The sequence below is a fragment of the Lethenteron reissneri genome, chromosome 65, assembly GCF_015708825.2.
Source record: "Lethenteron reissneri isolate LAM-NWPU_2019-01 chromosome 65, ASM1570882v1, whole genome shotgun sequence".
In the NCBI taxonomy this organism is placed as follows: domain Eukaryota; kingdom Metazoa; phylum Chordata; class Hyperoartia; order Petromyzontiformes; family Petromyzontidae; genus Lethenteron; species Lethenteron reissneri.
Window position 1 is genome coordinate 2,172,946 of NC_083843.1, and position 20,380 is coordinate 2,193,325.

Sequence of the window (20,380 nt, forward strand, 5' to 3'; positions counted from 1 at the left end):
GACAGCAAAAGGGGTCAGGTTTCGATGGGGGCCAGAGGAGGAGGCCGCGTTCTGCTCCCTTCGGGACGCCTTGGTGGGTGCCCCGCCCTAATGTTACCCTGATTTTACGAGACCCTTCTTGCTGGATACTGATGCTAGTAACACGGGCATTGGGGGAGTGCACTCACAGGTCGTTGGGGGAGTCGAACGGGTGGTCGCCTATGGTAGCAGGGTTTTATCGCCAGCGGAACAGCGCTACTGCGTGACCCGTCGCGAGTTGCTGGCTATTGTTTTTTTTGTACAGCAATTTAGACCTTATCTCTATGGCCGTCATTTTACGGTCCGTACGGACCACGCGGCGCTTCAGTACGCATTGAGGGTCGCCCAACCCTCGGGCCAATTATCACGGTAGTTGGAGGTCCTCCAGGACTATCAATTTACGACCACTTACCGTAAGGGGTTGCGCCACACCAACGCGGATGCCCTGTCGCGGTTGTCGCCTCGTCCCGAATGTGCGTGCTTGATGGGGTCGGCGCGCTGTAAATTGCATGTTGCTGTACCCGAGGGTGAGTTGGTCGCGGCCGCGAATGCACCATTGGTTGACGTTCCCGCTACTCCTGCGGGCGGGGACTCGCTACTCTCACTGTCTCTCGTTGAGTGGGGCCGACTCCAGATGGCTGACAGCTCCCTGCTCGCGTTGCGTCGCAGGGCGGGGGGTCCCGACGAAGGTCAGAAGTGAGCTGGCTCCTGGCTGCTTAAGCAGGGCCTGCTAATGAGATGGGACAATATGTCCCGGCGGCACGCACTCATCGTGCCTTCCGCTATGCGGGGCAAAGTTGTTCTGGCCGCACACGAACGCCTCTTGCATCTGGGAGTAAACAAAACGCTCGCTCTGCTCCAGCGTGACTATTATTGGCCGGGGATGGGGAGCGATGTGGTCAATATACTGAAGGGGTGTGTGGATTGCGCGAAACGGAAACCACCGCCCGTTGCGCCAAATCCACCGCTGCAGTCCATTCAGGTCTCGTTGCGCTGGATATCTTGGGACCTTTTCCTGTCACGCCTAGGGGTAACAAGTACCTGCTGGTTGGTGTGGAATACTTTACTCGATGGCCTATGGCGTGGCCACTCGCCAACCAGTCGGCGGCGGCCGTGGCGGACGCCTTTGTCCAGGGCTACGTCTTGGACAAGGGGGCTCCCGAACGCTTGCTGACCGACCAGGGGAAGAATTTTTCGAGCAAATTGCTGCATGAGGTGTGCGACCTTTTGGGTACAAAAAAGGTGCGTACCTCCCCGTACCACCCACAGACTGACGGGATGGTGGAGCGACTCCACAGAACTTTAACTTCCATGTTGTGCCAGCAGGTGTGCGAGGCACAGGTTGACTGGGACTTGCAGGTCCCGGGGGTCCTCGCCGCGTACAGGATGGCCCCCCATGCAGCTACGGGATTTTCCCCATTTTATCTGATGTACGGTCGGGAGGCCGATCCGCCCATGGAGACTCAGCTGGGGCTTTCCGTGCCACGGCCTAATTCCAAGTTGGCTGACCATATTAAATTTAACATTGCAAAACTGGCCGAGGGACGGGAGGCCGCACGGCTAAATTCAAGGTCTCGCCAAATCGCCAACGAGCGCTTGCGTGCATGGAAGGTGTCCATGCACGATTGGAAACCGGGCGATAGGGCCTGGCTGCACTGCCCTCATGCACCATTGGCTACGTCGCCTAAATTATTGAGGCCATGGCGGGGACCCGTGGAGGTCGTGCGGGTTGCACGACCCCAGTGTGTTCAGATAAAATGGGGAAAGCGCCGTTGGTACGTTCAAAACTCCCGGCTGAAACCGTTCTCGCCACCATATGGCCTTCCTTTATGTCGTGAGGACCGAGCATGTGATGTGACCGACGACCCGGGGAGGGAAATGTCTCCAAGATCCTCACATGTTTTCGCCTGATCCGCTCCCAGGTGTCTCGGAACTGACGGCTGCCGACCACCGGCGACCGGATCCCCGCGGCACGGGCGGTTCTTCCAGGCCCGAACCGTGCCTTCCTGGGCTGCCGGAGCCACCGGACGGTCGACAGCGTCCCGTTCCGTACGACGGACCAGCCAGGCGGACTCGCGCTAGATCGCACCACTTTTCCTGACCCAACAAATGAGGTGGAGGTGCGGGACGAGTCGGCCGGATCGTCTCGTCACGGCGTTCCCCGTCCGTTTGACCGCTCTATCGTTCTGTTCAAGGGGCGAGCGGGAGGGGGATCGGGAGTCGAGGAGACACTGGACACGTCGGTCTTTTCAAAATAACTTTTATTGTGTTACTCGTCGCTTTGTACATAGTTCGTTGTTGTTACTGGTTAACGTTCGGTGTTGTGTTGTGTTGTTGTGTTGCATTATGGTTATGTTATGGGGCACACTTGGGGAGTGGGGTTTTTTTTGGCAGCCGGGCCGGCTGCGAGCTATGTGGGAGGGGGTGATGTAGTGGTGATACGCGCTGGCAGTAGGGATCGTGTGGCAGCGCGTGGTGATTGGTCAACTAGAGTGGGTGCTCACATCGCGGTCCCCATAGGCTCCGCCCCCTCGGGAGCGGAGGACTATGAAAGGCGATGCGCTCGGGGAGTTGGTAACCAGTGCAGACGGAAGACGGAGGAGGAAGAGATAGGGTCCTGAGACCCCTAGCCCCGCTGTCCTTGTAAGGGCCGGGACCCTGTGTGGCTCAGAGGCGGGACCTTGGGACCCGCGGCCGGATGTCCTTGTGAGGGCCGGGCTGCGGGACCCAGTGGTCGTGATCCATACCCCGGCTGGGGTGGGTCTGTGAGTTCCCCTGGAAGCTACGGGGCTGGAGAGCCCATGTGTGTGTAGCCGGGTGGAACGTGTAGCATGAGCTGTAGTTGACCACACGTGTTATTGTGGCTACGGAAAGTGTTAATAAAGTGTGCTACCCGTCAAGTGGTCTCCCGCCGTAATATTACACTTGCAATAACATTTCTACCATCCTCTGTAAGTATGCACATTCTATGCCCCTGATGTACAGCAAACCCTTGCCCATTGTGGGGGTTAAGTTCTTGAAAATAGAAAGTAATGTAAAATATTAATATTTGTCACCGTTAAATGTAACTTGTATGGTAAATGTATAGGAAAAAAATTATGCAGTGTACAATACTGTATACGTACCCACATACAATACTGTACAGGGTAGTCCAGATGTCTTGTAACCCCCATTTGATTCTCTAAAACTTAATATATATTTTTTAAGTAAGATTTATTTTAAACGGAAATGAATATGCAAAGGGTACATGTTAGGGGTCAATTAATTGGGGCCACAAGCCATCCGAACCACCCTTTACAGTACTGTACACTGATACTGTGTACATTATTGTACAGTATTCTACACGTGGCATTGTAGACATAGTATCCGTGTACAGTTGTGTACACTACAGGGAGACGAATCGCAGTGCCTGAATTTCGCTGCCTCCTCACTGGAGAATGGGATCACCGCGTTGCCTGGGACCCAGGATGGGCCGCTTGGGAGACGAGATAGAGACAAGATGGCACGTGTGTTCTTCTGCGGCAACAGCATCGCGAGCAGTGCAGTTACGATGCGTACATAAATCTGAGTGGTCTACCATGAATAGTCGAGCCACAGGTGGGCGCGATGGGCGAAATGTACCTCAATAGATTTGGCGCAAAAACACACGTGGCACCGTTCTGGCACGAATATGTCACTCAAAGTGCCATCGTCACACTTAAATGCTAAACAATGTGGAAGGGAAAAAAACAGCATTACACGAACACCAGGGTAAAGACAGGCATTGAGGCGTGGGGATGTGGAAGTGAGGTCTGGCATGGGGCAGTGGAAAAGGGATTGGAAATTAAAATATATATGGAGATTTAAAAAATAAGGTTGGAGACAAAAATAAAAAGAAGATATATCTTGTCAGATGATGACTTGGGAAGGCCTTCATCCAGAATTCTTAAGATGATGGTTGGACACTTGTAATCATCCAATGAGGATGTAATGCATGTTTTCGTTTGGTTAACCATCCCCATATTAAGGCCCTGCATATTATTTGATTAACTCTCGAATTGTCGATAGTATGGGTGCAAGATGAAGGTTTTCACATTTGTACATCTTCAACTCGTCTTCTAATGCTGGAAGCAATTTTCTAGACTCAGCAATATCTTTATGCAATTCTTGAAAGAACCAACGCATGAGCTCATCAAATTTATTATTGCAATGGGCGTCGAATTTCCAATGACTGAACTCTGTTTGCTTCGCAGCAGACCACTTCATTTCATTATTTCCCCAAGTGACTGTTGTATCGTTTGACGTTAAATGGCAAGGCTCTGCTACTAAATTAGTAGTGTTTTTATAATTTGTATAACTAAGGCCACGTGGTTGGTGACATGTATGGTGTTTTCTTGTTTCATCCGCGTTATTATCGTGTCCACGAGATCCCCAGCAGAGAGCTCCACACCAAAAGCACTTCTCCGTGCAACCTAGACGTCGCATCACTGTCTCATCCGTCGATGGATCTGTGAACATCAACTGTGTGCAGTCCACTGTTGAAGCTGAATCATTAAGCCCATGTAGGATGCTGTTTTTTAAGACTTTCAAGTCCCCCTTGGCTATTTCTTGGTTGTCAAAATAACTTTTGTATTCGACATTCTCTACATCTGTCAAGTAAAGTTGGGTGAAAGTGATAATTTCACTAACATCTGTACAACTTCCGACTTTCTGAAGAACACGCTGGAACTCACTTTTAAATGTTTTCTTGCATTGTGTCGTTTCCTTATTACGAGCATGATGATTAATTGTCTGAGTAAACCACCTGTTTATTGCTTGCTTTGGACAACTAAAATGTTGAAGTGCCTCTGATTTTTCACCGTTATTCACCTGGGAAGCTAAATGCTCAAAGTACTGAAGCCGCACCTTCTCGCTATTGGTTGTCCACTGGAGGTCGAGCACAGCTTGAACTTTCTCGGAACTCCCAGCTTTAATTGATTTCTGTTTTATTGCTTCCAGAAGATATTTGGAAATTATACGTCCTTCAGAAGCAGACGAGAAGCCGTGCTGTAGGCGAAGATCTATGAGTGATCGAAATTCCTCCTCTCTTTGTTTCAATATTGAAGTCGGACTGTGCTTTTTTTCCCATTCCTCCTGGCACATGGACATGAGGTGGCCAAATTTCTGAAGAGTGTAGACGTGAGCATCCCATTTGAGCTCGGTGAGAAGTTTCTTACGAAAAACCTTTTGAAATAGGTTTAGAATATCTTCTATGTTCGATTTCAGTCGACGAATCATGCCATGTTCAAAGTGGTCTGCTTGTCTGGCACGAAGAATTGATATGGGAATTTTATCAAGCTCATCTTCGAGCCAGGAGAGCTCATTGTCGTTCATTATTGTTCGCTTTGCCCAAAATCTTCTAAAACGTGACTTTTCAAACGCCTCTCTTTGGCCCAAATAACAGATCGGCGGTTCATCATAATATCGACTCAAGACATTTGGTGCGGTGCTATACACGTCGGCCATTTCAGTTTTAATTTTATCACAATCATGGATATCGCTTTCCTTTGACTTGGCGATTTCTACAAGAGATGCCCATATTTCTTCAACTCGTTGTTCGCGTTCAGGCACAGTGAATGTACCAGCTGGCCTTTGACTTAATGCAGCTTTTAGGCTGCGTGTAATCTCCTCCAAAAACTCCACCGAGCAGCCGTGCCGCACAATTGTGGCATCAAGTATTTGTGTTAGAGTCGTCAATGTAGACTTGCGGACATGCTTGGTGTATGCATCAATTGTATTCATCGTTTCATGTTCACACTGTTTTTCTGTAGCATACTCATTTAAACTGATGGTCTGTTTTATGACTTCTGTACATCTGTCGCATCCCAAATTATTATAAGCGTCATTTTCACAATTCATTGGCATTGTTTTTAATTCATTCTCAAAGTTGTTTAAAAGCAATCTATGCTTTTGACGTTGCTCTTCTGGTGTCCAAAGTGTCACTTCACATCGTATTTGACGTTTCATAGCTTCCACGTGAACATAAAACGCTCCATCTATTGTTTCCTTTAAGCTGGCAATTCGCTGTCCACGATCTATAAACTCGTAAATTTCCTTGATGTTTTTAAATCGAACAATAAAATTTTCATTTGAGACGCAACTCCAATAGCTCTGTATAAGTGAGTGCCAATCTGAGAATGGCATCTTATTTTCTGACTTTTGACATGCGTTTAGGACGGTTTCATAAAGATCCACCACGTCATTGTGGTACTGATTTGACGGTGGGGCACCAGCACTTGCCCCATTCTTGAAGGGACGGAACTGTTTCAGAAGCTCTCCTTTCTGTATTCTGTCAGCTAAGTTTGTCAAGCAATTGACATCTAATATTCCCATGTCAACGTCTTTTTCTTTCGTGAGCTCCAGTGCGTTTTCTAGAGCTTTGCAGAATTGTTCCTGTCCTGAAGAGGTCTTTGATGTGTTCCTCTCTGTCAGATGCTGAACCATGAGAATGTCTGGAGACATTTTAGCCTTTTCCAATCGTGCCATCGCCACAATTGCAATCTGTAGGATCTCCGTCAGATCCCTCATGTACTCCCCGAGGATATTTATGATAGTCAGGTTGCTCACGCTCATTGCAAACGTTGCCAGCATTCGGTCCTTTTGTTCTGCATCATCATCATTCATTTTCTCTGGTGCTCCAAGCCCTTCCGTGTCAATGAGCAGGATTGCATCAGCGTTCAGTCTGTCACTAAGTTTCTTCTCCAGGAACAGCAGCCGCATAAAAAGACCACGAGTGCAGCGACCAACGGACACTGCGAACTTGCAGGCAAAGAGGGCATTCAGGAGTGTGGACTTTCCAGAAGACTGCAATCCTAGTATTGAAAGAACAAATATGCGCAAATTTGGGAATACTTTTGTGACGTGGTTGCAAATCGCCGTCAGCCAAGCACCCGGCATTTCTCCAGTGTCGCCGTTTAGCAGCTCAATGGCGTGGCCACTCATTAGCAGCTCGGCGTATGAAGTAGGACATTCCAAAAGAGCTCCACTCTCTCTTTGGCCCTCGTTTGTCAATTCGTATATGTGACCCAACTCACGAAAAAAATGCTCTGGACCAAGAGACATTCGATCCAACATCTTCATGTTTGTATTGATGTTTTCTTTCATTTTATTAATCGTCAACTTGTTTTGGCCATTCAAGAGTGTTTGACGTTGAAGCTCTTCTCTCTCTGCTATGACGGTTTGTCTCAGTTTTGAGGACTCAGAATTCGAGAGCTGTGCAATACTTTGCTCGAGATGAGCCATCGCTTTTAGTCGTTCTGATAGAGGGAGCCTCATAACTTTACAATATAAGTGTATCAGCGTTTGCAGAACTCTGTTGCCATTCCATAAATCGTGAGCATTTCGTTCTCCTGATTTCTTCATCTGAAATTGCATGATATTTCTTGTCCCTTGGCAAGTGTTCTTAGTGATGAAATCTATCACACGTTGTGATTGATAGCAGCTAATTCCCTCTGTTAATTGCAGTGTTTTGCCAAGATTTGACATATCTGGCTTAAATGAACGTTTAATTTTGGTTGCAGCTGAGTTTAAGGCCCTTTTGAACATAGCTCGTACTTTTTTCAACGTGTCATCATTTGTGAGCCTCGTCGTTTGAATAACAATCTCTTCTGCTTCATTGCAGTCTTCATCAGGATCCACCATGAGATAATGGATGTTCTCTTGCGAACCAGAGAGTTGGACAAATGTATTCCATTTCTCTTTGAGAAGTTCCCCCTTTTCTGGCATCATAAACACCACGTAGGTTGATGCTAAATTCTTGAAGAACTGGATAACTTCAGGGTATTCAGAGGCATCTCCGTGAAGATTGGCCAACATCACAACCTCGTTCCCTCCACGTGCATAAAACTGCTGCAGGACGGACTTCCACAGCCCAGCCCCGCAGGTCTCCTCAGTGAGCCAAGTGAACTCCACAGTTCCGTCCAGCGTCAAAGGGCGTCCCCGTCGAGCTCCAGGTTCTCCACACGATGAGAACATGTTCTCCACGGCCATGAGCTGGTTGAGGATCGTGCTTTTCCCGCACGTGCTATTGCCAAGACGAACAGCTAAAATCAGTATGAAAGGATTGGTGAAGATGTCGTTCTCAATTATGACACCTGATTGAACCTCCCACTTTACGGTGTTGCCAGTGATCAGGGGGAGCATCACTTTGTATTCGCCTTTCTTCTCCAGGTTGGGCATCACCAGTGGCAACGCTACTGGGAATTTGCTCAGGATCTGAATGAGATCTTGTACCACAGTGCAATCAGCAGAACTGAGTAGAGCAACCAGACAGTCAAGTCTAGACAATGGAACTTCATTCAACGCCCGTGTCTGTGCTGCAAGGGAAGAAGCAGCTGCCTTGCTCGATGTTTTTGCAAAAGTAGGACTTTTGCAGAACTGGCTACTGTGACATGTTTCCATATCTTCTTGAGCTAGCTCACTGATAATTGCAGCATGCAGAATACTGACTCCCCACATCTTTATGACTTGCATGATATATGGAAGAAGCATGTTCACAATGGCCGATGTTTGACTCATTTGAACATTAGGTTTCTCAACGATTGCAATGACTTTCACGTAATCAGATGGCGTTACCAATGGCAGTGACTTTCCGTACACTAAGTGAAAATCTTTATGCACTATTACTGAGTTTTCTGTATCTGACTTGTTGTGATTTGCACCTTCGCTGACATTCTGCGGATACAATTGAAAAGTGCATGGGAAAACATCAAACACATATGTTAGATTATTGAAATGCACATTTCCATATCATGGGTGTTTGTTAAATAAACTAGATTTTGTAGCCGAAGCCACCCAAGTTTCTAACAATTTTAGCATCATTATTACAAAAGTACCAAAATCTCAAACTTTTAAATGTGATGTTATATTTGTTTAGATAGTTTTCCATTTACTTAGTAAAAAAAACACAATGGAACATATAACCCACATCAAATTTTTAGGGCCCATAATTAGAAAACAAATGCTCGTTTTCTAATTTTACATCTATTGAGAAATTTTTATTTAGAACCTTTTAAAAACTTTACCTTAGAAAGCAACTTTCATCCTGTCCAACATTCTTGCTCTCACAATTTTGGAGAAGCCAAAATATTAAAGTATTTGGATTGTTTATTAATTTATATGATGCTATATGTTGACTGAGGATCCTTTAAACCCTCCAAATCTAAACTGTCACACTACATGTCCCATGTTATAGAGGAGAAGGCAAAAATGGTCAAACCTGGTTGTGAAAAGTTAAAATTGTATGCCAACTTTAGATTGTAACCATTCAGGTACAAACTTTCATACGTCTATGTTAAAATTAGATCCCCTGATTTATGAATATCCCAAAGTAGAAATATTCGTCAAATCTTTCTAGTTATAAGCAGAACCATACATACAACCCTTCATTTATTTGCTCTCGCCACTGCTGGCAGAAGGGCTTTCACTATATCGAGCTCTAGACAGCTTCACAGGCTGGTGAAGCTATCTAGTGCAGAGCTCCAGTGGCTTTCTAAGATCAGAAGAGCATTCCAGATGGCCACAGAAGTGCATATAAAAGTGTGTGATGTGGAAACCGTCTCCTCCGCTGCGAGGATGGTCGCAGTGCGCATGATAGTTTATGCTTCTTGACGAAATCAGCAAGGTATTGTGGTTCAGCTATATGCACAAGCTACCACTAACCTGATTGGCACCAGCCTGGCCATCGCGAAGCGTACCAGGCGCCACGAGCACATGAGCTGTAAACCTTTCATTCTTCATGTGGCTCTCGACGTGCGACTCGCAGATGAACATCTCGCACCGCAGGCAGAACGTCCCCCCGGCTGCCTTTTTTTCGTGGCACAATTCGCATGGTTTACCCATCCCGTGTTGTGATATGAGCTGCTCCACGATGTCGACGGCAAGTCTACCCTTGGGCAGAGATCGTGATGAAAATACGGCACGGCACCGCGGGCAGGTGAATTTCTCTACCTTTCCCGATTCGTCTATCAGGCACTGGAGACAGAGAGAGTGGCCGCAGTGTAGGGTGGCAGGGCAGTTGAATTTGTCCATGCAAATGGGACAGTCCGCGTCTTGACGCACCGCGCTAGCCATGGCGTTCTTCTCCCAGCAACTCGAACCCAGCAGAATTAAATTCAGCGGAACCTGAGACAGAGTCGAATAGTGTGTGTTAAACGAGACGTGTATTACAAGGTGATGGCATAGCCCGGTAATTTCTTGCTCACGCCACTGCTGGCAGTGGGTATTCGGTTGAAACTCCAAACCACCGATCGGCCAACTGTGGTGTATTCATGTATAGTATGGTACTGGTTGGATAGGGTGGGTGGGGATTAAAATAAAACCCATTATGTTAACTGAGAGCTCGAACCTGCGACCTCTGGATTGAATGTAAAGTGTGCCAACCATTACACCACCACGGAATATAATGCAGTTCCGAGATACGAACACCCGACTTACAAACATCTGCACTTACGAACAGACCACCATAAGATGTTATTATTTTTAACCATTTGACTTGTGAACGTTCGCTCGTTCTTATAAACTGAACCGGCGGAACTATTTGTTTGGCGGAGCGATCCTATGTGGGATGTAATGAGCCCCAGCATCTCGCTGGGACTCATTGCATCCCTTCCAACAAGCAAGCCCATAATCAGAACTCAAGAAAAGTGAAAACATAAAGCCTGATTTTTTTCACGCATTTACATTATTTAGCTGCTATAAATTTCCACGTGATAATAAGCCACTTGGTTGAGTTATCATTTGTGGACAGGTCGCCTCTCAAAATAGATACATATCCCAGTAGGCTTCATCCGGTAAGATAAAATCGAAAAATGTAACCTTGTAGACTGTTGAATCAGAATATTTATTTTTTATGAGAATATTTATTTATACTGAAGGAATCTGATGAGCTATAAAGTTACGTCCAGTAGGGGCAGGTCAGTACGTTACAACGACACACAATACAAAAATACGATAGGAGTGCAAAGTATAGGAATAGTATACAAATCACTTAAATATATACAAATAAAACGAATCTATTTTTTTTCATCGTAGTGTAGTGAGTCCAATTGAGTCGCAGACGTTGTCTTGGGAGCAACACTATTATTTTACCAACTCAACTTAACATAACACAACCTACACTTGGGTGTTGAACGCCCATCTAGCTACGCTACGGCAGAACTAGACACAGTTCTCTATCCCGCCCCGGACCACAAGCTGGGTCCCGGACCACATGGCTAGAGGCTTCTTTAACCCGACGTGGATCTTCATCACCAGCAACATGAAGAACCGCGACCCCCCCCCCACGGAACCCCCGTTAAATCTGCATGGGCTGGGGCTGGCTCCGCCCCTCGCCCCTCCCACCTTCTAGATCTCTCGAGCTCTTTCCCGAAGGCTCCCGAGAGCTTTTTTATACCACGTGACCGCCCAGTGGCCCCCGGCCACCGGTGCCCCCCCCTCCAATATCATCCGGTCATGTGTCAGCAGGTTAACCAGCGTATCACGCCCCAACATAACCCTGGCTGGCTGACACTCCCTCTCGCTCCCTCACTGGGAGCCCACACCACACACTGTACATGGTGCCTCCGCGCTGACCAGCGCTCACCCAAGCCCCGCTAGGGCTGGTACTATGCCCAGTAAGCGGGCTACCCATAATGCCAACACATCCGCCGTGGCTTCGTAAGCCCGGCACCACACAGTGACATTCACAGTCACTACATCAGCATGTAAAGCCTACTGAGCTATTAGCTTCTTTATCAGAAGTGACTTGGCTAACATAAATGATAGCTCGACGAAGTGGCTTATCACATGTAAAATTAGAACAGCTAAATAATCTAAACACATGTTGATTCTAAGTGTGGAGAGCATGCAAACTTCAAATATATAGGCGTCATGGTCGGGATCGAAAAACAGGACCTCCTGCGTACGAAGCAAGAAACATAATCATACCACCGTTGGGTCAGAAGCTCGGTGGAGCAGCTCCCTCAGAACACCAGACTCTGCTAATGGGATAGCGGTGCAGCTTCTCGGCAATGTACAAACAATTGGAAGCCGAAAACAAGAATGCAGAGTAAAACTCCGCAAAAGATACACTCTCCACCAGCATCAAAAACTCTCCTTTGTCTACAGCTGTACTTCCAGGAGAAATAGGTGCCGCACTGGCGGTAACAAAGGCAGGTAAAGCCGCAGGAAAAATGGGATTTACCTGGAATTCTTAAAACACCTTGGCAGCAAAGGTAGAACTTGGCTGGCAAATTAAGAAAAAAATTAATCGCCACCAGCAAGCTACCAAGACTTTGGAGAAAAGCAAAAGACATTGCTCTCCTCAAACCAGGAAAACTTGCTGATGGACCCGCACAGCTACAGGGTAATCTGTGTTCTTTGCACAGCCTACAAGCTACTGGAACGAGTACTGCTGCTCAACTCTCTCCTCTCTTGGAAGCCACCATACCATCTGAACAGGCAGGTTTTTTTCCACAACGAAGCTGTTGTGACCAGATCCTCACCTTGACATCACACATCGAAGCCGGCTTTCAGCATGAACAGAAAACAGTGGCTGCTTTCATAGACTTGTCCTCTGCATACGACATGGTCTGTCACCGAGGACCTCTATTAAAAATCACCAACACCATTAAGTGTGAAAAAAACGGTTTGCCTCATCGCCAGTATGCTAGGCAGCCGACAATTTCGCGTCCATCTCCGAAACCAGATCAGCCACCCACGCACTCTACACGATGGCCTACCGCAGGGGTCGGTATTAGCACCAACCCTGTTTAATCTGTACACCAGCGACATGCCGCAAGTTCATTTACCCAGACGATCTAGCACTGGCCAGCCAAGCGACGACACTCAGTGCAGCTCAAGACATCTTCAACACCAACCTAAAGAAATTGGTAGATTATTACTTATCCTGGCGACGTAAGCCACATGCAACCAAGACAGTGTTCTCAGCATTCTATTTCAACAATGCGGAGGCAAAAATAACGCTAACGGTTGAGTTTCGTGGTAAAACCGTCACCCACGACCCACTCCAGAAATACCTTGAAGTGGTGCTCGAACAAAGTCTCACTCTCAGGCAACACATTGAGCAGTCGAGCAATAAGATAAAAACCCGCACGCACATTATCCATTAACTGGAGGGAACTGGTTGGGGCTGTGATGCACAAATACTACGGGCTACCATTCTCGCCCTCATGTATTTGACGGGAGAGTATTGCTCAACTGGGTGGGGACGTATCGACACACAATTGAACATTGCAATGCGTGCCATCTCAGGTACACTGAAGTCGACACTGACCCAGTGGCTCCCAGTGCTCACCCACATCGCTCCGCCGCAAATCTGTCATGAAGCAGCGGCCGTCAGGGAGTACCAAAACATTATCATTAACCTGCACCTTCCGATACATCGGGACATAAATCCAGTGGCGTCTGTTCGCCTAAAATCACGCCACCTCCTTCTGGATCACAGCAGCCTCACTCCACGCCACAAATAAAAATGAAGGTGAGAGATGGAAGCAAGTTTGGACTGTGGCCACCGTCAAAAATAAACATCTCATACAGGACCCTACCATCGACCCTCCCTTTTTCAACCTTCCACGCCGCTAATGGTCGACTATCAACCGAATCAGGACCGGGCATGGCCGATGCGGCCACCTGATGCACAAATGGCGCATCAACGTTTCAGCGGCCTGCACTCTTTCTGAACGGATAATTCAGTGGATAACAAATCTAAAATTACATCTTTAATCTGTTGCCATGAATCCATACGAAAGAAGACCACCGTTGGGTAATTACCGAAATTGATCACATTATGGCTGAGGATCAACACCCCTCCTAACCGCTGTCATAATTCGAGTACTCGACGATGCTTACATACTGCTCCGAAATGAAGGGACAGGAAAGGGTCAGATACTACCAGCCATTGATTGTGTAGTATTTAAAAAAAAGTTTCCCTCGCTCGATGCAGGTTTGGTTTGTGCGACTTTGCGTACTGTGTATGGAGTTCACCTCTTTCTAACAAAAATTCGCTCGACTGCAGTTTTAATTCGCTCTACATGCCGCTATGTGGTCAGACATTGGACAGCATTTGCACTGTGTGTACAGTGTGCGTACTGTGTGTACAGTGTATGTACGGTGTTTGTTCCAGGTACTGTGTACAGTGTGTGCTGTGTGTGTACGGTGTTTGTATGGTGTTTGTACTCTGTGTACAGTGTGTGCTCTGTGCGGACTGTTTGTACAGTGTGTGCTGTGTGTACAGCGTGTGTACTGTATTTGGTGTGTGTGTGTACAGCATGTACAGTACCGTGTATTGTGTACAAAGTATGTACTGCTCGCGCACTTTGTGTACTGTGCATGTACTGTGTGAACAGCGTGTGTGTTTTGTGTTTTCTGTGTGTAGTGTGTGTACTGCTTGTGTGCTATGCGTACTGTGTGTACTGTGAACACCGTGTCTACTGCATGTGTCAGCTGTCTCACACACACAGATACATACTGAGATCCATACTGTGATGCACACACAGATATAAATACGATATACATTGAGATACATGCACAGATACACACATATACATATACGGTGTAGCCTGCATATACTGTTGGGGGAAGTTTTGTTAACCGAGCACATTATTGCAAGGACCTGCAAGGGCGCGTGAACAAGGGGCGTGGTACAGCCAGCACACACGCACCACACATTAGGACAACATCACAATATGGCAAGTCCTCGCTTAACACGTGGCGTTCACACGATAACGCGTTTTCGCTATAGCGCGGTTCTTCCATTCGGGAACACTTTGCACACAATGCGGAACATGCACCACCAAAAATGTGGAAGTTGCGTGCCATTATAACGTGGTCGACGACGAACTACTTTCTTCAGCTGCTTAGCTGAGCAGTACAGTGGTATAGTAGCGCAGTTATTTGTCCCACCATCTCACTACGTGGCACGCTTAGCAGTGCATTGTATCTCGCCAGACTTTATCATTACTACATTATGTATTACTAGTTCATGAAGCCTGTCTTCGCCAGGCAAAGGTTTTCAATAATTATAATAATGAACCTAATGTGATTTTTAACACTTTATATCTACAAGCAGACACTAACAACTACTCCAAAATTATTTTTTTCGCAACATTTTTATGCCTAGATTCAACTTCTTATATTTCTAGACGTACCTATCGGAAACCACTCAATTTAAAAATACTCTATGAGGGGAAGCGCCCAACTTTTACCATTTTCGAATTCTTCAGATTTGAGCATCATAAATTGCGTCTTTTTTCTTTAAAACCCGCTTTAATCCGAAATATCTCAGAAACAATAAAAGATAGCGCAATGGTTCTCTAATTAAATTTGCTGTTGAATGCATTATCATTTGAACGCTTTCTGAATGACACGCACAAAACCTTTTTATGGGGCATTTAAAATTGAGATTTTGTGGCCTTAAAATGAAAAATCGCGGATTTGTTTTTATTTGTTTCCTGTTATTTGTGTCCTAAAAGCTACCTATGTACCAAATTTTTGCTTTCTACATTGTCGGGAAGTACCCTAGATGCCTTTGAGACGTACATATTAAGATATTTATTTATAGATGGAAAATGGGGAAATTGTCTTCACTTCACACATTTTTTGCTTAACGCATTTTCCACGCGCCACTTTTCAGAAACTCATCTACTACTACTACGACTAGCGCTTCAAACAAAGACTTGCCGTACGCTTGTTGCAAAGGTAAAAGGTGCAGCCCTGCAATTGTCTGCTTGCTCACTACGCCACTACTGCTGACAGAAGGCTCTCTTCCATTCGAGGGGTATATACGGAGCCCCCTTCTGGAGTGAATTTGTGGGTTCCTCTTCAACGCAGGCCGAATGAACGTCTCGAAAGAGGTGGGAGTTACATGCAAACCTCACTGCATCGCACGGCGCAGATGCGCTTCTGTTGCCGTCTGGAACGCTCTTTCTTCCGATATTAGGAAGCCACTGGAGCTGTACTTTTTAATAATTTAGATAAAAAACTCATTTCTTTTGAACGAGGCTTTTTGTTTCGTTTGTTGCCCTTCCTCCGCACCTCCGATGAGCATCGTGCGGGCGGTGCAAAATTATTTTAACATAATACTACTATACAGTACACTGTACACCACACACTGTACACTACACTATAGGCTACACCACTATATACTACACCACTGTACTAAATTGAAAACTAATTTCTTTAGAACAGTTTTTTGCGTTTAGTTTGTTGTTCTCCCACCCGTACCTCCGATTAGCACGGTTGGCTACGTACGGTGCGAAAGAAGTTAAACATACATACGTTGTTTTGAGATTACAGAATTTTTCCATAAACAGACAAACGTACGAACAAAAACACAAACAGATAATCCGGCAAACAGACAGACAACAAGACAGACAAACAAATAAACTTACAAACAAACAGACAGAATCAAGTCGGCATAGAGCGGCTTCGCAACTAAAAAACCCAACAACTTACGAGGCTCCGTGGTGATTAGCTGAGGCTGGTACCATGCTGCTCTCCTGCCGAGGTGTCACCACCAAGCAGGAGCGCACGCGGTGTGGCGTAGAGATAGCCACAGCGCCGAGCGAAGAATGGTAAGGGTGGGGCAACGCAGCTTGGATGTTGCATGAAGAACCAATCAACCGCTGTGGGCGTTGGAGATCACCAAACCCCCGAATAAGACCACGAGTGACCTTAAACAGAACGATTATTATTGTATAAATACGGGTCACGTCGGCTATATATAGTTTGTCTCTCCATGTACTGTGAAGAAAAAGGTCATTGCCCTAAACCAGTGGCTCTCAAAGTGTGGTTCCCGGACCATCACTGGTTCTTGACAGTCTTCAAGGTGGCCCACGGATTGTGATGCAAATGCAGATTGATCCGGAAATAATGTCAATGCTTATTCCTTTTTGTTTCGGACATTAATTATTAATAAGGTCAGGTAAACTGCCCTGATTAAACTACACTAACCTTAAGATCTAAATAATCCCCCTAAAAAACCTTATCGTTGTGTATTTTTTTTTATGTGCCACTAATATTAATAATTTAGTATGACTGGTAGTTAGAGAGAAGTTAATGCGTTTTGTCAACAGGAGTCGGGGCTGTGTGCTCCACAGACATTATTTGAATCGGTTGAGTGGTTCGCGGGCCAAAAATAATTTGGGAAATGCTGCCCTAAACGTGCCCTGATATTTATTTAATTCTTAAATACCGCAGCGTTGTCGTTAGTGACGTATGTGTTGGGGTTGTTTGTTTGCTGTCCTTGTGTAATGCGAGCGTAAACGGGGTTCTTGCTGGGCTCTGGTCCAATCACACGGCCCGGGGTATTGGGGGGCAGAGCCTAGTCTGCGGGGCGTGTGGGAGGGGCCATCGTTCACCTTGGCTGCAATGGGAGGCGAGGTGAATGGGGGTGGAGCCAGCGGGGTAGTATGGGAAGGCCGGATCTGACGATCCGGAAGGAGAGGAGTCAGGGTCACGTGGGGGGAATGTATATAAGTGGGATCCCAGAAGAGATCGGGGCAGTCAGGGAAGTTAAGGAGGCTGAGCCACATTGGGTGGTGAGGAAAGATCCGCGCCATCGGCCACGTGGCCGAAGGACCTCTGCACGCCGTCGGCCAGCGGTGTGCGGAGTGCGGGAATAGAGGAGCTAATGGAGGAGCGTACGGGGCACGCGAGAGAGAGCGTGCGCGGCACGAGAGAGGGAGCGTGCGCGGGGCGCGCGCGAGACGACACTGGTCCGAGAGGAGGCCAGTGGGAGTGCGGAGAAGAACCTGAATAAAAGACAAACGGAGACCAGCATCGCCTGACGGAGTCTTTTATTACACTTGTGCACCACTGTCAACGCAGCTGCGGCTCTACCACCTGGATGTGAAATTGTAGTTGTTGCTCTGCATCTACATAGCCGTAAGCAAGAAGAACACTGCAACATCATCAAGATCGCCAAATATACTACGCCCGTTATGAACATTCTTCCAGAGGTTGTCACTTTGATCTCCCCGCGTGGCACTTGAAGCTTTCGACGCGTTGCTGTCCTCCAACGCGTGCAGTGTAAATGGCTAAACCCAGGAGGGTAACGAGCGTGGGAGCAGGGGGTGCCTTGGCCTCACTCTGGCTAAAGCCACGAGTTGGGGCTCCCTTGACAACCACCATGAGATCTGTTCTCAACAACAGTATTAAAGAACAAAAGCTCAGGACGCGGCGGTGTTGAGATGTTAACTACTCGCCTGGTATACCGGGAATTCGTGGGTTTTATCCCTACCCTGACACCTGGATATTTTGAGTCTGCATATTCTCCTCATGGTCCCGTGGATTTTTTTTCACGCGCACTGTTTTTTTTTCCCTTTCACATTTAGAAACATGCGTTTTTAGGGTATTTGGCTGCTATAAATTTCCACATGCCCAGCCACTTCGGCGAGCCATCATTTGTGGCCAGGTCGCTTCTGAAAAAAGAGCGATATAGCTCAATGGCCCTTACCTGGTAAAATAAAAATGGTTTCGCTTTTAGTAAGTTTATTTAAAACTCGGTATAAATTTACTTTCATTAAAATATTTTCATATACGTTTTACGTTTTATTCTAATAAAATTCGATCAGTAACGTAATATTGCAAAGAGGTACTATGGAGCTGTAGTGGCTACATTTTGCGAAGATGGAGCGCCCCTATAAAACTAAATGCTCTAGACCGTTAGCATAATTAATAATGTGAATGTCACTGTGTGGTGCCGGGCTTGCGAGGCCACGGTGGATAATGTTGTCATTATGTGCAGTCCGGTTACTGGGCGTAGTACCAGCCCTAGCGGGGCTTGGGTGAGCACTGATTAGCACAGAGGCACCATGTACAGTGTACGGTGCAGGCTCCCGGTGAGGGAGCGAGAGAGAGTGTCAGCCAGCCAGGGTTACGTTGGGGCATAATACGCTGGTTGACCTGCCGACACGTGACTGGATGATATTGGAGGGGGGCCACCGGTGGACGGGGGCCGCTGGGGGGTCACGTAGTATAGATGAGCTCTCGGGAGCCTTCGGGAAGGAGCTTGAGAGATCTAGAAGGTGGGCGGGGCGAGGGGCAGAGCCAGCCCCAGCCCGGGCCGATATAGCGGGGGGCCCCGTGAGGGGCGAGGGGTTCTTCGGGTTGTTGGTGAAGAAGATCCACGTCGGGTTAAAGAAGCCTCTAGCCACGCGGTCCGGAACCCAGCTCTTGGTCCCGACCGGGATAGCGGGACCGTGTCTAGTTCTGCCGTAGCGTGGTTAGATGGGCGTTCAACACCCGAGTGTAGGTTACATTATGTTGTGTTGAGTTGTAAAGGAAATAAATAAACAAAAGCGAAGCGCACAAAAATCGCACTAAATCACTAAATGTAAAGGAATTTGTATACTTATAAGTTTACTGCAAGAGTCGACCATGTTCGTCCAGTGCTCGCCGAGCTGCATTGCCTTCCGGTTGCCGATCACATGAATTATAAGGTCGCACTCATTACAGAGAAAGTGCTTGCCACAAATGAACCACAATACCTTTCTGATCTCGTCAAGGATTCCTATTTTGTTTAGCGATCCACATACTGACCACGACTGCCCTAGAAACATCTCCGGATAACCACACTGTCTAAGGCAGGAGAGTTTCCACCAACAAAAATACAAATTTGACAATATATTAAGTGATGACGCTGGTCATGTTTAATGAATAGTCATATTTCAAGGGGCACCATTGTGGCGAGATGTTATCTCCCTCACATGGTATGCAGGAGGTCGTGGGTTTAATCCCTACTCTGACGCCTGTATATTTAGCGTTGTCATGTTTTCTCCGTAGTCACGTAGATTTTCTCCGAGTCATCTGAATTTTCTCTCTACATTTCGAATCAACATGCGTTGGCTGCTATAATTACCCACATGATGATAAGGCATTTCGTTGAGCTATCATATGGGCAAGTTCGCTTCTGAAAAGGGCTACATTGCTCAGTGGGCCTTACCAGGTAAATAAAAGAGTTTAGTCTTGGTTCATGTGAGAATGTGCCAGAATTATTCAAAATAAATAAATCATTGAAACTTCAACACAAGTTCGTAGGCTGCAATTTGTTGTTCAAAAGTTTATTTGGAATTCAAGCCTCCTTGCCTTCGCTCGCTCCTGAATATAATGCCATGTGCAAGAACAAAATAGATTTAAAAACAAAAATCACAATAAATACATCTCACGTCAAATGTCATCAGAGCGGTGCTGTGTCGCCCCCTCGTGATAAAGGCGTAGCATTGAACTAAATTCAAACGCATTGAAAATATTGGATTTTGAGTTAAACACGTAGGTAGGCTTTCCCGACCAATATCATCCATAATAGTTTTTTTTGGGTTAGATCGTGTAATATATAAATGTGTCG

General features: G+C 46.7%; 1 protein-coding gene across 1 annotated transcript; it reads right to left on the bottom strand.

Annotated features, from left to right (window-relative positions):
* Positions 1 to 386: 386 nt before the first annotated feature.
* Positions 387 to 10,107, bottom strand: LOC133359439 (uncharacterized). The gene is made up of 2 exons (XM_061577849.1): positions 9,697 to 10,107; positions 387 to 8,709 (listed from the first exon to the last, which is right to left on the bottom strand). Exons 1-2 carry the CDS (start codon positions 10,105 to 10,107, stop codon positions 4,036 to 4,038), a joined length of 5,085 nt encoding a protein of 1,694 aa, XP_061433833.1. The 3' UTR covers positions 387 to 4,035.
* Between the last annotated feature and the right edge of the window lie 10,273 nt (positions 10,108 to 20,380).

Excerpts from the sequence above, each read along its gene's own strand:
- LOC133359439 (XM_061577849.1), bottom strand. The coding sequence starts at position 10,107 with ATGGCTAGCGCGGTGCGTCAAGACGCGGACTGTCCCATTTGCATGGAC. Across the intron at positions 8,710-9,696 it reads GCCAGGCTGGTGCCAATCAG|AATGTCAGCGAAGGTGCAAA; the intron begins GTTAGTGGTAGC and ends TTGTATCCGCAG.